Genomic DNA, 13,875 nt, shown 5'->3' with positions numbered 1-13,875 from the left:
AATCTCTCTTAAGTCATTTTTTCTCTTAATTTCAGTTTCGGAACATTTTTCACTTCATGTTTCCAGCAAAATATGTTTCTTAGATATCTTTTGAAAATTGTTCAAATTTCCGAAGACTGCCGAAAGTTAAAAACCGGAAGTATTTACCAACAATCATCAACAAAGTTGACCCCTACTGAAGCTAGTTGATGAGAAAGTTGTCGCATTACAGAATGGAAGACGTGTCGTCGTAGGGAAGTTTTCCTATTATTTCCATGTTCCAAGCGAATCTTCACTCTTGGTACATGTGGTTTAACTAGCCTATCGAACGATGGAAATGCTAAATAGTTGGTGGGGAGGGGGGAAAACTGAGAAGGAAACGATCTCTGAATCCAAAGCAGACGCTGAAACGGACAGCAAAAACGACATGAATGATATCGAAGCAGAAAACACAGAGAAAACGCAAAGTGGACATGCAGACAAGCCTGCGGTGAAACCTGAATTGAACATTACTGCGGAAGCTGCACTTACCGCAGCGAAGGAGTGGGGAAGTATGTTGTAATGTCTGTATTTGTGTCTTATCGTCTTGTACATGTCTTGTATTATCATTGTGATGATCGTGGAAAAGTGAACATGCATTGTTAACCATAACCATTGTCATGATTTTTAGTGTTGTTGTTAACCTGTTATTTTGTTAAAGCATTTTGCAAATGTGCAGACATTTACCTAGTTCAGGATTACAAAAATTATTCAGTCAGAATGCAGGTAAAAAAATCCTCAAATTCCTGTGACATGTGGTCAGTAGTCTGCCTTGTGTATTAGAGATATACGTACCTACCGAATTTTTTTCAAAGTCTTAGCTTTCAGTTTGCAGATTTGGACTTAAGCCTATAAGATCGACAAAAGTGACGTGGACACTTTCCTAGCTCTGAATCGATTTAAGCAGTTCCGGACGGCGACAAAAACTTACTCTTGAATAAAAAGTAACCACGCGAGAAATCCATTTGGCAGCCAGAATCATTACAGCAAGCTGATTTTCTGATGAAAAATTTCTTAATTTAGAGAAAATTATTTCATAAGAATTCCAATGAATTAAAAAGTAGAGCCTGCGTAAATTGTACTTGACTTTTTCAGCTGTGGAGCGAGTTGTCAATGATACTTTCCCCTACGCCATGCAGTTAACAAACGTCACATACATTTCTCCTACGTCCGTGTAGTTGAGTTCGCAATGCATTTTGCCTGCTAATAATGCACGATCTAAAGCTAGGAGTATGCTTTTACTTTTTGCCAATTTTAAACAAACGGAAACTGTACAAGTCATCTTGATTTTAAACAGACACTAGATTCAAAAGTTTATATGACTGTTGCGTATGAAAAATGTATGTGGAATCACACCTAGTGAGTGACCTAAAGCCTTGTAAATTTTTTGTCAGTTTTTTGTTGGCTCCCGTGATTTTTGACATACTGTTCAAAAATGTCAAAGTGCAAAACAGAAATCTGGCCCAAATTTCTTTTCTTGAGTTTTTCTAGAATAAATTGTGCACAAGAAGATGCCTACATTTCACCTTTCAAGCAAAACTTGTCTTAGAATGTAGAACTAAAGAACAACACAAGAGAGACAGGTTTTTATTGCAAACGATCCGGAACTAGGAAAAATCTGGAACCAGGAAAACTACTGAACTAGGCTTACACCGTGTATAACTTGTCTTGCCGTGAACTGTAATAAAGTTTTTTTTTAAGTAAAACCGGTAAATGTAAGGCCTCGTTGAACACATTTTATTGGTCACTGGTCATGTTGATGGTTTTCCTCTTACTTTTTATAGGTTACTTGTTCAATGTTGCGATGGAAGGAACAAAAAAAGTTACAGAAACTGCAGCTAAAACAGCAACAATTATTCAGAAAACTGTGGAAGAAAAGGTAAATGAGCAATACTAAAGCACTGTTTTTCTGGCCAAGTAAATTGGTTTATATTCTTGTGGAATGTTTGGGCTTTGATTAGGTGTTACTGGCCGCTAAGTTGTGTATAAGGTTTTGTTTCTTTTATTGTTTTTAATAATTAGGTAAGGCGAAAGTAGATGTGTGTTTGCTAGCTTGTATACCCTACATGGTTCCCCTGCCCAAATATCACTGTGGATTTGAGTTTAGCTGCACTTTGTTCTGCAAATGACCCAGAATTCGTGAATTTCAGGATTTACTATATCAATGTATCTTTAAATCCCATCAACTACATGTGTTTATGGGCACTTAATTTCTCGTTTTAAAAGCTCTATTCCAAGTTTAGTCATAAAGTGTCCGCAGGAAATGATCCAAGACGTCAACAATCAACATCGTATTGGACTTTTTTCCCCTTTGCTTCAAGACTATTGTTGGCGATTTCAAGAAAGAGCAAGACAAGTTTGTGAAGGAGAAGCATTCCAAGAGGGCGGAGGCAGCCGTTCCTCCGTGGGTGGGATACAACGAAGAGGAGCAGATGAAAGAACAGATCCTGGCATTGTCACAGGTGTGCGCAAGAAGTTGTCAGACCGGGAGATTCTCCATTTCCAACTCTAACCCCAAACCATTTTTTTTTTTTTTGCATAGGAACTATGCTAGAAGCACTAGCACTCAAGTGTTCCTATAGTCTGTGTTTGGCTGTACTTTGCTTTGACAATTCAATCAATTAATGAAAGTCTGCCGCTCCTGGTTTGCTCCCAGTCAAGAAATGACGGAAAAAATCCCAAATCAATACTTACACATAGGTTTATCATGTTGTTGAGGTTATGCTTTGACCATTCCTTTGCATTCATTACACGTGCTGTATGCAGACTTGGATCTCTTTTTATTTTTCATTTCAGGATAAACGAAATTTCCTCCGAAATCCACCCGCGGGCGTCCAGTTCCAGTTTGACTTTGCCAGCATGTTCCCTGTGGCCATGGCAACGCTCCACGAGGATGACAAACTCCAGAAGATGCGATTCGACCTCGTCCCGAAACAGTAAGGCTGTCGTCCATCAAGAGATGATTTTGTCGCCGGTGCATGACTTGTACATGTACAGTATTTTGAAATAAGCAGCTGATGTGATTTTGTGAATACCACAATATTAATTTGTAATGGGCATGTGACATAATGACGTCAGGCTTTATTTACACATGCACTTTCCTATAGCAATGAGGTGGGGCGCAATCCATCAAGTGTGACACCATTAGGTCTTTGTTCTGTCGGATCCCATATTGTGAGCCATGTTTTCAGTAATTTTTGTTGGGTTCGCATCAGGAGGACAGCTGTGAGCCCTTTTGTGCATGGATCAGGTTTGCAGCCCTACGAGTAAAGACATTATGTGGGTGAGAGATTCTTTTAAAGGCGACTCACAAAAGTTGCCCCGGCAACTGATAACTCAATTTGTTAGGGTGGGTCTCATTCCAGCCAGGTGAGTTTTGTTTGATGATTTCTGGTGACAGATACTGACGACAAGTTTCCCTGGTTCAACCCTTTGCAGGATCGTGGAGGAGAATTTCTGGCGGAATTACTTCTACCGAGTATCCCTCATCAAGCAGTCCTCCCAGCTGACCTCCCTCGCTGCATCCTCAGGTAACCTCCCAATAAACCAAATTTACATCTTCTTGCTGAAAGATACACTGACAGCTTTTCGATGTGATCCTCTCAATCTTGTTCAGTCTGCTTTCGACTAGCGCTCACCACATACGAGCTTCTCTCACTCCATCTTTTCAACGTGAGTTGACTCCCTCGTGGCTGGCTTTTGTGCAGTTCTGGCATTGGTAATAGAAAACTTCCTGTGTATAGCTCTTCTCGATTCAACTTACTGTTCCCACATAAAACTATGGACATGATCGGTCAGTAAAGCCTTGCTAAATAATTTCTCAAAATTTCTTCCTCTGTTTTTTGTTTCATTTTGGGTTTTTTTTTCAGCACCTAACCTCCATTAATTTGATCAGCGACAGCTGTTTTGCGTTCACCACGTCCTCACAAAAGCTTCTCAGCAACAATTTATTTGTACCTTGCACATCTTCACTTTTTTCTTATGTAACACCAGGTTTCTCACTTTAAAAACGGCCTCATTGCTTCAAACACTTGGAACATTCCACTGTGGTAAAGGGGCAATACACTCACTGTTTTTAACCAGGAATGTCAGCAGTGGTGTATTCGAGTCCATCTCAAGTCCTTTCACAAGCCCCTTCACGAGTCCAGTGACAAGTCCCTTCACAAGGCCAGCAATAAGTAACAGGGTGAACAATTACAAAGGAATGCTTTTCACACTGCTTATTTGAATAGCTTGTGAATTGGCTTCGGACTGAATGACGTGCTAGGGACTTAAGATGGACTTGCGGAGACTTGTGATGGACTCGAATACCACACTGAATCGCAGAGCCCTCGTCCAAATCTTCATTTTGTCTTTGGTGTTGTCTCAAGCTCAGTGGTCGCTCTCAAAGGGTTTGCTGTTGAAACAAAATGGAAGTACTCAACGATGGGAAAGTTCTGCAGCAGAATGCAGACTGCACTGACCAGGAATAGGACTCCAACTTGCGGGGCTGAATGCCTACAAATCACAACTGAAGCTTGATGCCAAAAATGATAACAAAGACCATGCCAAAAAAACACAACCCAAACCAGGAAGGTTTCTAGGAAGGTTTACTCCCACCTGCCCAATTGGGAATGGCCCATTCCTGGCTGGAATACACAGGAAACACTGCTCGTGCCCATTTGAAGTGCAACTCCAAGGAAGCCTTCCAATAGGAATGTTCCAGGGGCTTGGAGGCATTTTTGTACCTGTTTTGTGTTGAGTTTTCCGTATTCTGGGCTTTCACACATCGACCACAGGCAATTCCAGCGACTCTGGCTCTGCTGACAGTGGATCAAATGGAAAGGCTGACGACATACCATCAGAGAACGTCAAAGGTACTGTCGGCTTTGCTTTCCAACTCGTACTTTCCCATTTGTTATTCATGTTTGCCCAGCACACAGCAAGCAGACTCCCCCCAGTTACTTCAATAAGACCGCCCCTGTTCTCATTCCAAATCTATCCAAATTTTTCTTGGCCAGGAAACTTACTTTCAGTTTGTTGGAATTAATTCTTTGTATTTCCAAATCATTAGAAAAATCCACAATTGAAAGTACAGAAAGTCCTTTTCTAACCCTTTCTCTGCCTCCCATACGTATGACAATTACGGAAGACCATGTTTTCACACAAGATAAGCTGTTCCTGACCCATTCAGTGTGGGCTAATGTGTTCCGCACGAGCCAATGCATGCATTCACTTTGTAACAAGGGCTCTGACTTTTTGATTGGGTGTTGTTCTTGCGTTTGCTCGTTTCTTTCTTTAGTATGAAATGGTTGTTGCATGTTGTCTGCATGCTGAAATGGCAGTTAAATTGTAGAGCACCATTTCCGGTCACTGAAGTGAGAGATGCACCTTGTGTATGGAGTTATATAAACCTGTCTTGACTTTATTGTCCATTCATGGGCATGTGAGATCACAGAGACACAGTTTGTGCATGTGGTCTTTTCAAAGGATAAGCCCATATTTGACAAATTCAGTTAATTTGTAGATTCATAGGCAAAAAGGGCATCATACACAACGATAAATAATTTTGCTACCGAACAAATCCACCCCATCAAAAAAGTTATCCTTGCCCAAACCAAAGCGGAAGTTGATTTTCCTTTTCCTGACATTTCTAGGAAGAAATAGTCGGCCACTTCCAAGTCTCATGTCCAAAGCTAGGTCTGCGTCAGTGCCATTTGTGAACACATCGGCACATGCAGACGATAGATTTCACCATATCACGGGAAGCCAGTTTCAGAGATGGCCTTATGTACTGCCGCATAAACACTGCTCGGTGTGTGGTCCGGCTGCGCTAAAAGAACATCCGCGGTATTTCCGTGTCATCGTTACTTTTGTCTGTGCATGTTTTGCCGACAGACAAGTCTGGTGCTTTGGACATATCGGTGGAGCCCTCGGCCACCTCGCCGACTGAAGACGAGGTGCCAGGCAGTCCGCCGGGGGCGGAATTCATCAGCGATGCCTTTGTCTCGGAGATCGATCAAGCCGAAATCCAGAAGGGGTTCGAGCAGCTGGGAATGGACAAGAAAGAAGAGGAGAGTGATGGTAAGATCCGGGACGCTTCGAGAAGGGGCGAAGAGGGGAGGGGTGGGCAGGGGGACTTACTGGAGGCAAGCAGTCAACGGAATGAAAGTGCTGTGAACACAAAAAAAAATTGTGAAGCAACTTTCTGGGTTTAGCAAAAGTCAGCCGGGAACCAGCGACATAGCAATATACATTGCGTGATATTTTGCCCGGCAGCCCATTTTTTGCTCGGCAAATATTTTCATCGTGCCTACTTTCTTTGTGCTGAACAGTCTGATCAGTTATCCCGTGGATGTCAGATGCCGATTCAAACAGGAATCCTACATATTTTTTCTGTTTCTCATATCTCAAGTAATGTCGGACGTTAAAGATAATGGGATTGCGTAAGACAAACCCCCCAGGCAAATGAACCAAACAAGTCAAGTTTACCAATTTCCCCCGGTTGCGCACCCACTTCACCCCATATCGTAACCCCATCTGCCCGGCTGTATCACCCACGGTATACCCCACCTTGCTCCCCCCCCTTCCAGGCGGCCGGATAGTGCCCACTCTAGTAGCCCTCCTGATCCAGTACCTCTGTTCCGCAAAACTGTCCCCCAAACGGAGCGGCCCCTCGCCCAGCCCGCCGGGTATGTTGCAAGCTGCATGCTCCCCCCGCCCCCTCGGCATGCGCTGGCAGCATACCTCGGAATGTCGGATCACAGTCCAAATCTCTGAAAGGGAAACTCGTGCATTCGAATGAGCTTTTTTTTTTTTCAGTTACAGCAGCGACGTTATCAGTTCCACCATTCCTGTCACCTACCACTGCATTTGATTTGGTTGTTTTTTTTTTTTTTTGGTAACCCTGCAAAGAATAAGTAATGCATGACTTGCCCATCTTGCAAACTTCTCTTGTTTTTATTTGCAGATGAGGGAGATATTCCCGAGTGGGAGAAAGAACTGCAACAGGAGCTCCAGGTAATTATGTGTTCTGGTAAGAACAGTGAGGATTCCTCAAGGAAATCCCAGAGAGACTGTAGTGCTTAAACCTGAAGAAACCTGTAGAAAAAGGACGGTGGCAAGCCCCTACAGGTTTTTTTTTTAGAGGCGGGAGGAAAACCCCCGAAGAATATTTTGGGTAAAGCCCATGGAGTCAGGAAGGACTGAAAATCCAATCCGTGGTAGGACTGAGCCGGGAATGGAACAGGGCCGCAGAGGTGGAAGGTGAGAAAGAACTACTCCGCTTAGCTGACTCCCCAAGCTTCGACCATGTTCACTGCGTTGTCCAGAACGATCGAGAGCAGATCGTTTGAGCAAAGACTGGCTGTTCTTGTGAAGTGAGACTGCCTTTGTCAAATGGTGATCAGTGTAATCGAAGGTCAGGCCTAGCAATAATCCTTGCTGTAATCTGCTTTCCTCCTTCCCAGGACTATGAGGTGGTCGAGGAGGACGACACAGGTGGCAATGAGGAATGGGAGCGAGAGATCGACCAGATGCTTGAGGACGAGGGCGCACCAGACAGCAAGTAAACCCACTGACGGTTTAGGTATTGTCTACATTAGGTATACACTAGGTATTTTCTGTCACACCACAAACTAACGTATTGTGCCCGGACATCGTGCCAAGGATATGTCCATTTGTGGTGTGGCAAATGTACACGGTAAGTCATTTCCGGGCGTGACTGATGCTAAGCCATGTTTACATCTCAACTGCATCATCCTGGCAGTCTTCTGGTGACAGTTTGCTTCTTCCTCGAGGTATTGTAAAGGAAATGCCCAGCATTGTGGGTAGGTTACCATCACGTGCATACATCGTCAGCATGCGGAAACTGGATCATACACGCGCACACGACTGGCCAACATTGTCCGGGAAGAAAACCAGTCTAATGCCGGAATGGCAGTTTGACCAATAGGGTTGGGGCATAGATCATGAATATGTATGAGGGTGATGTTAAGTACTCATGCTTCTCTCTTACCATTTCCCATGCAGTTTTGTCCAGATTAAAATTTGTTACTGACCAAAATGGCACTTACGATGATTTATTTTTGTCTTTTGTCGATTTTCCACCACAAGAACTTTAAAAATTAACCCTAAAACCCTCCCAAATCCTCTAAAATCCTTTTCTGCAATGTGGAGGAACTTGGAGGATTCAGGGTGTATGACAAAAATGCATGGCTGATTTCGAAGGATGCCATACGTGAAGGTCGTGGATCAGACCTTATGTTGTTTGTGCTTAGTGAAGCGCAAATTCAGCTTGATATTTCTTTTGAATCAACCGCACAGCTCAAGATTGCCATTCGCACTGCCTCAACCTAATGACAGGAATTGCCGGAGGTTTTTGAAGGATTTGGGCAGTAAGGCACACCTCCAAATGACATTTTCAAGAACTTTTGGAGGATTTTGGAGGATTTTGGCTGAATGCAATTTTTTCAAGTTGAAAATCGGAGGATTTCGGAAGATTCAGGATGGTTCCTAGTGAAAATGCCTAGGGGGTTAGGGTTAAACATGTAACTAATGTGACATACTTCTTCAACAGGAAAGTAAATTCTGTATAATGGAATTGTGTTTTAAGTTAAGCTGTTTCTTCTTTATTCTAACTCTATGTTCCACACTATTGCATTTGTGCTTTCTGAAGGGAAAGCAAACAAAGAATTTCTATATCAGTGGCATGGTGGTCCGCACTATCTGTGATTTATCCTGAGTGTGAAAGATGCTCACCTTCGACAAAAAGTTCTGTTAGATTTCGTAACGAGCCAGCCGTGATAATGAGAAGTTGCTCATCAGTTAAGTTGGTCTGAAACATGTTTGCATGGGCAGTTCTTTGCCTCTTAAATAGTGAAAAATAAACAGATTTAATCAGTTGTGTAACATGTGTGCCCTTCCAACACCGAATGTGTACGGGCATTGCTGCTGTTAGGGTGCGCATTACACTATGGAGCGCAACCTAGTTCTTCTCTCTGTTTCCAAGGTGATGTGTTGTCCTTCCGTAGGTAAGGAGGCCAAGTTTGTTGTAAAATATGTTGCCTTTTTGTAAGTAGTGGAAAAAACTGTCATCAAAGTTGGACATTAAAAGAGGTCATTTTTTTTTCTCAAGAGGAACAGGGGTCTTTTTGACAACAATTGTGTTCAGTTTTAACACATTTAAACCGCATTTAAATATTATGTATGTCGTAGCACATTTTTCTGTCAATGATACATCAGTCGTGCATGTTCCAAGATGAGCCAGAGTAACTATTTTGTGACAAGATCTTTGCAATTTGTAACTGCGTAAGTTGTTTACAAGATTATTTTGATTAACGGGCACAGGTCAGTCACAGTCAAAATTCCAAATCAGTAGGAGTCATTGTTAATGGCTCCACTCTCGATATCCTTGCACAGCAGGCTTTAAAAGAAGAGGAAATTAATTTGAATATTTTCCAACTTTTAAGAGTAGTTCGCGGTGCGGTGTTCCATGAACAATATTCTGAACTTCGAGTATAGGTGCTCTTTTTACATCGTGTCTGGGCCAAATCTGGAGAGATTTTAGTGCCGATATTTTCCAAATGAATTAATACCGAAACATCGCATAAGCCTGTAAACAGAAAAGGTAATGAAACATTCAAATCTTACAAAGTTTGATTGCTGGCTTGTAAATATTATGTCATCATAACTGTATTATTTCGTAAATATTTTAAGCAAGGAGCTCTCTGTGTGAAAATTCACTCCACGCCAAGTGAAACCACAACTGGCAAGTTTTGATTGAAAAATAATTTGTGTGGGAATAGAGGGTTTGCATGGCTGCTATCTTGCAGGCCAGTTATTTTGTTCTGCAGGGGATACACATAGGAGGTCCCCCTGTGAAACAAAAGGAGTGTCCTGCAAGATGGCTACCATGCAAAGCCTCTGTAGGCACTGTGATCAAATGAATTTCAGTCTGAACCGTCTTGCTGCCTAGTTTCCGTTGGGCAGAGTGAATATTCACTTTTTTGGAAATGAGAGAGTATTGAAAAGGTGGTGGTCATTTTAATTCAGAACATAGTCTTCGCCATTGTGTTGATGGCGCCAAAAGAAAAGTTGTAAAATAAAATCTTTAAAAAATACCACTAATGACCCCGGTTCAGTTTCTCGCATTATTACCGTGTGGATAATTTTTTAAGTGCCTGGTACTGTACTACTGTGTAAGTTTCATGGGGCAAATTCTTCATTGTTTTTACCGTAATTTGTCTCGTAGATGACAGACCTCGACAGATGGGTGCAGCGATCGGGCCAGAATCGACGATAAAAATAATAAGATGAAAGATAAAACAATTGCATGAATTTGATTGAGACGGACAAGCATTTTCCAAAGTCTATTTCTCCACCAGACGTGTACGTGTGGACAATCGGGCCCGTTTTCAAAATGTTGGCTTCCTGCCCAACAGCGGCTCGGGTTTGAAGCGCTCTATGCCAGAACCAGACTTGAACACGTTCTCAACTGACAGCGACTTACATAAGCGCTTAAGCTCGAAGAGAAGCTTCAGTCGGCAGGAAGGGCGCCCTCTCCAAGCATCTTTTCTGTGCCAGTGATATTGCGATGTGAATGTTAATACATGTACACCCATAATTCCATGGGGAGGAAGATAGCATGTTCCATTCCGCCAGACCAAATGGAACGTTACAACTGTTACCGAAAGAAAAAAAGGTCCTTTTATCCGAAACACCACCCACAGCCGTCGTGCTGGCAATAGCTAGACCTGGACACGATCCACGGAGCCGTCGTAGGGAAAGCGCACATTTTTAAACAACGTGCGACGTCATTTTTTTGGGGGGGGGTCTATTCCAATAAGGCCAATACAGCGGATAGCCTCACGTACGGATCAAGTATTGTTACTCTTAGTCTATTATCAAAAGCCACAGCCGAGCTGAGCAGCGCTGAATTTTGCTCTTCATTGTTATCTCTGCTGAATGCAACTTGCCGACTGCATTCGTGTTTTGTCCAAACCTGTTCCAGACGGACCCGCAGCTGACGAAGGTTACACAGTAAAACGCGGGCGCCGTCGAGCGAAGCGCCAGCCCCGTCAATCGGGCGCCGTCGAGCGAAGCGCCAGCCCCGTCAATGGGTCCCCGGTTAATTGCGTCGCGCGCATCATAAATGCACAAGAGTATGGAGAAAACAGCAGCGGCGGCTCTGAGCTCAATGAACAAGGGATATCGGGCTGGTTGCCGATGTCTGGGATTGGAAAACCAAAGGTCGCCGTGTGCCCCGCTTTTAACCAGCAGCCCCATTGTGTTTTTTATCACAAGATAATGCAAAACACGGCACTGGATCGTTGGGACGCGGCCGGGGATGTACGACTCAGTAATCGTCGGTATTATGGACTATGCCAAGCCTCGATTGTCAAGTTGCTGCTAGCCCTAATTTGTGTAAGTTTTTCAGTTTGCTTCTGTTGCAACGAATACAACACAAACAACTAGTGATTGCCTCTGACGTGACGATAAAGACGCGCAATTTCTGTTTGATGTTCCGATATAGCCGAATAATTATTTATTTCTCGTAATGACACCAAGGATTCCTCAAAAGCGCCCTAGGCACTGTAAGCTCGCAAGTCTGGAGAAATCTGTAGAGAGGAGACAATGAGAAGCAGTCGCAGTTCGGAAAACCCCAGAGGAATATTCTGGATAGATTAAGCCCACGGAATCAGGTAGGGACTGAAAACCCAATCCACATGTGGATCGGGGAATCGAACCAGGACCGCAGAGGTAAAAAGCGACGAAAGAACCGGACCGCAGAGGTAAAAAGCGACGAAAGAACCACTACGACAACCCAACAGAGGAGGGCATTGGTGATGTATTTGTTTTTAATGTATAACCGTGGCTTTTTTTCCACCGACTCGTGACACCTCCTTACCGATGGAAGATGATGCCTTTTCGAACTGGCCACCTCCATGCTCTGTCAAGTTTAGTACAAGCCGCGAGTTGGTTTCAAACTCCGCTCCCTTCGTACAGGCCGCAGACACTGTGCCGCTTAATGCGCTTGTCACCTTAAATTACAACTGAATTTCATAGAGTCAGGGCAGATTCCATTTGAAAAATAAGTTGCAGTTTTAGCGCCAGACGTTTTCGAATATGCTAGGTAGGTAGTGGCTTCTCGCCAACATCCCTGCCACACAGCCAGCTCGAGCACTGTCATGTCTTGGGTCCCCTAATTATCATCGAAAACAAGTGTGCGCTGGGATTTAATTGTGGATTAGGAAAGTTGGAAAATGATGTCATTCTGTGTGATTACCATGATTCCTTGAATGTACCCTGAAATTAGATACCCTTAAGAATTTTCTTCAATATTATTACTAGGCTTAAAGAAGTTGGGCGCGACTGCTGGAAAACGAAAAATTTAAGAATTAATGACTTCATCTCCAGTCTTTGCAAAGGATCGATCACAGTTCCTGAAAAGATCTTGGAAACATCCTCGTTGATGAAGTAAGTATGCATGCATTTGTTGAAGAATTATCAGTTGGTCTCCCTCGTACTTTAAGAGTTCAGTTTATTTTTATGGTACGAACTGCTCTTACAGAAATAAAAACAAAGTCCAAACATAAGACTTTGACATACAAGAACACAATATCAAACCAGTGCTCTGAAATATGTGATTGCCAGAGCACTGATTTGATATTATATTCTTGTCGATATTATGATAACGGTGCAACGCAGCTCTTCCATATTTCCCCAACACAAGACCTGTAGTCTGCGTGGACTGTCTTAGTTCAAGGCGTCACTGGATAACATGGATCATGGAATGGTGGTTTACCGTAAACAACAAAATGTGCATAATGGCGCACCGCACTACGCGATCGATTCACACTTATGTCTTGAGCCACGACTACTATCTGCGGGTTGCCGATTAACTACAAGTTCACCAACGGGTAACGGTTACCTTGATCTCAAACGTCAACTGGGGCACGAGTCGCCGTATACACACATCTTACCGATTAGTAGCGAACAGTGTCGGGTTTCGTGGTGATCGATGCGCTCGCACGCGACCAAGATGTCTGACGGACATCTTCCTACAGTTAACATGGCACAGCTGAGAATTATCAAGCTCTCTGGACTTGCCATTAAAAAAGCAGAACTAAGTGCTACAACACGGAATCGGGAAGAACTATCCGTTCAGACTTAATTCATTCACTTTTCGACAAATGTAAGAATAAAGCACCATGATCTCCATGATATAATGGAGATCAATGGTTCCGACCAAATGAGCCTCAGTTGCTAAGAAAATAGCGCCCTCTCTTGGTCCAGCTCGCGGCCCATACAATGCAGTGCTGGGCCATTTTTCAGCACAGTGTAGCCTACCACTGTTTAGGCTATGTATGGTACGACAAGTCGTTTCCATCTTCCTGTGCATGCGTTTATTAAAGCAGAGGACTCGGGGCGAGTCCAATCTGCCCAGGGCGAGAAAAAGTGTGACAGAAGCGGTAATAAACAAACAGACGCCCACGCAAACTGAGATTTCATTCATAACATTTCCATCCGGAACAGATCGCCTTTTTTTATGAGAATAGTAAAGCAGGTTGTGTGTGTGGAACCCAGCCAAGTCTGGACCGACGAATGGAATCAGCGAAGTATGAAGTTACAGCAGACAATGCGCGCGCAGCTGAGTGGTCGAAACAGCAGAGTGCTTCGTGTGTCTTGGTTTTATGATAATTTGCAACGTAACATCGCTGCTTCGTATTTCGAATTTCACGAAGGTTGTCGTTCCACCCGACGTTCTCGCAGATTAATGCTACGAAATAACGAACGATGTTAGAAAATCCGTAGAAAACATTTGTATTTCTATTCAAACGACTTCGAAGCCGTCAAATATTCTGGAGTATTCCTGGA

General features: G+C 43.2%; 1 protein-coding gene across 3 annotated transcripts; it reads left to right on the top strand.

The window, feature by feature from the left end:
* The first annotated feature begins 157 nt into the window (after positions 1-157).
* syap1 (synapse associated protein 1) lies at positions 158-10,125 on the top strand. Of its 3 annotated transcripts, XM_022244757.2 has the most exons (9): positions 158-530; positions 1,803-1,897; positions 2,340-2,480; positions 2,815-2,954; positions 3,457-3,548; positions 4,797-4,874; positions 5,896-6,081; positions 6,968-7,017; positions 7,467-10,125. In XM_022244757.2, the coding sequence occupies exons 1-9, from the start codon at positions 311-313 to the stop codon at positions 7,566-7,568; spliced, it is 1,104 nt and encodes a 367-aa protein (XP_022100449.2). In that variant the 5' UTR covers positions 158-310; the 3' UTR covers positions 7,569-10,125. The 3 variants fall into 3 exon arrangements, with proteins under 3 accessions (XP_022100449.2, XP_022100451.2, XP_087002704.1); XM_022244759.2 differs by lacking the exon at positions 4,797-4,874; XM_087146578.1 differs by lacking the exon at positions 5,896-6,081.
* The last annotated feature ends 3,750 nt before the right edge of the window (positions 10,126-13,875 follow it).

Source organism: Acanthaster planci, linkage group LG15 (assembly GCF_054643075.1).
Source record: "Acanthaster planci isolate LZ-2023a linkage group LG15, COTS_SCS, whole genome shotgun sequence".
Taxonomy (NCBI): domain Eukaryota; kingdom Metazoa; phylum Echinodermata; class Asteroidea; order Valvatida; family Acanthasteridae; genus Acanthaster; species Acanthaster planci.
Note: the sequence above shows the minus strand (reverse complement) of the source record. Positions and strands in the feature narration are given on the sequence as shown.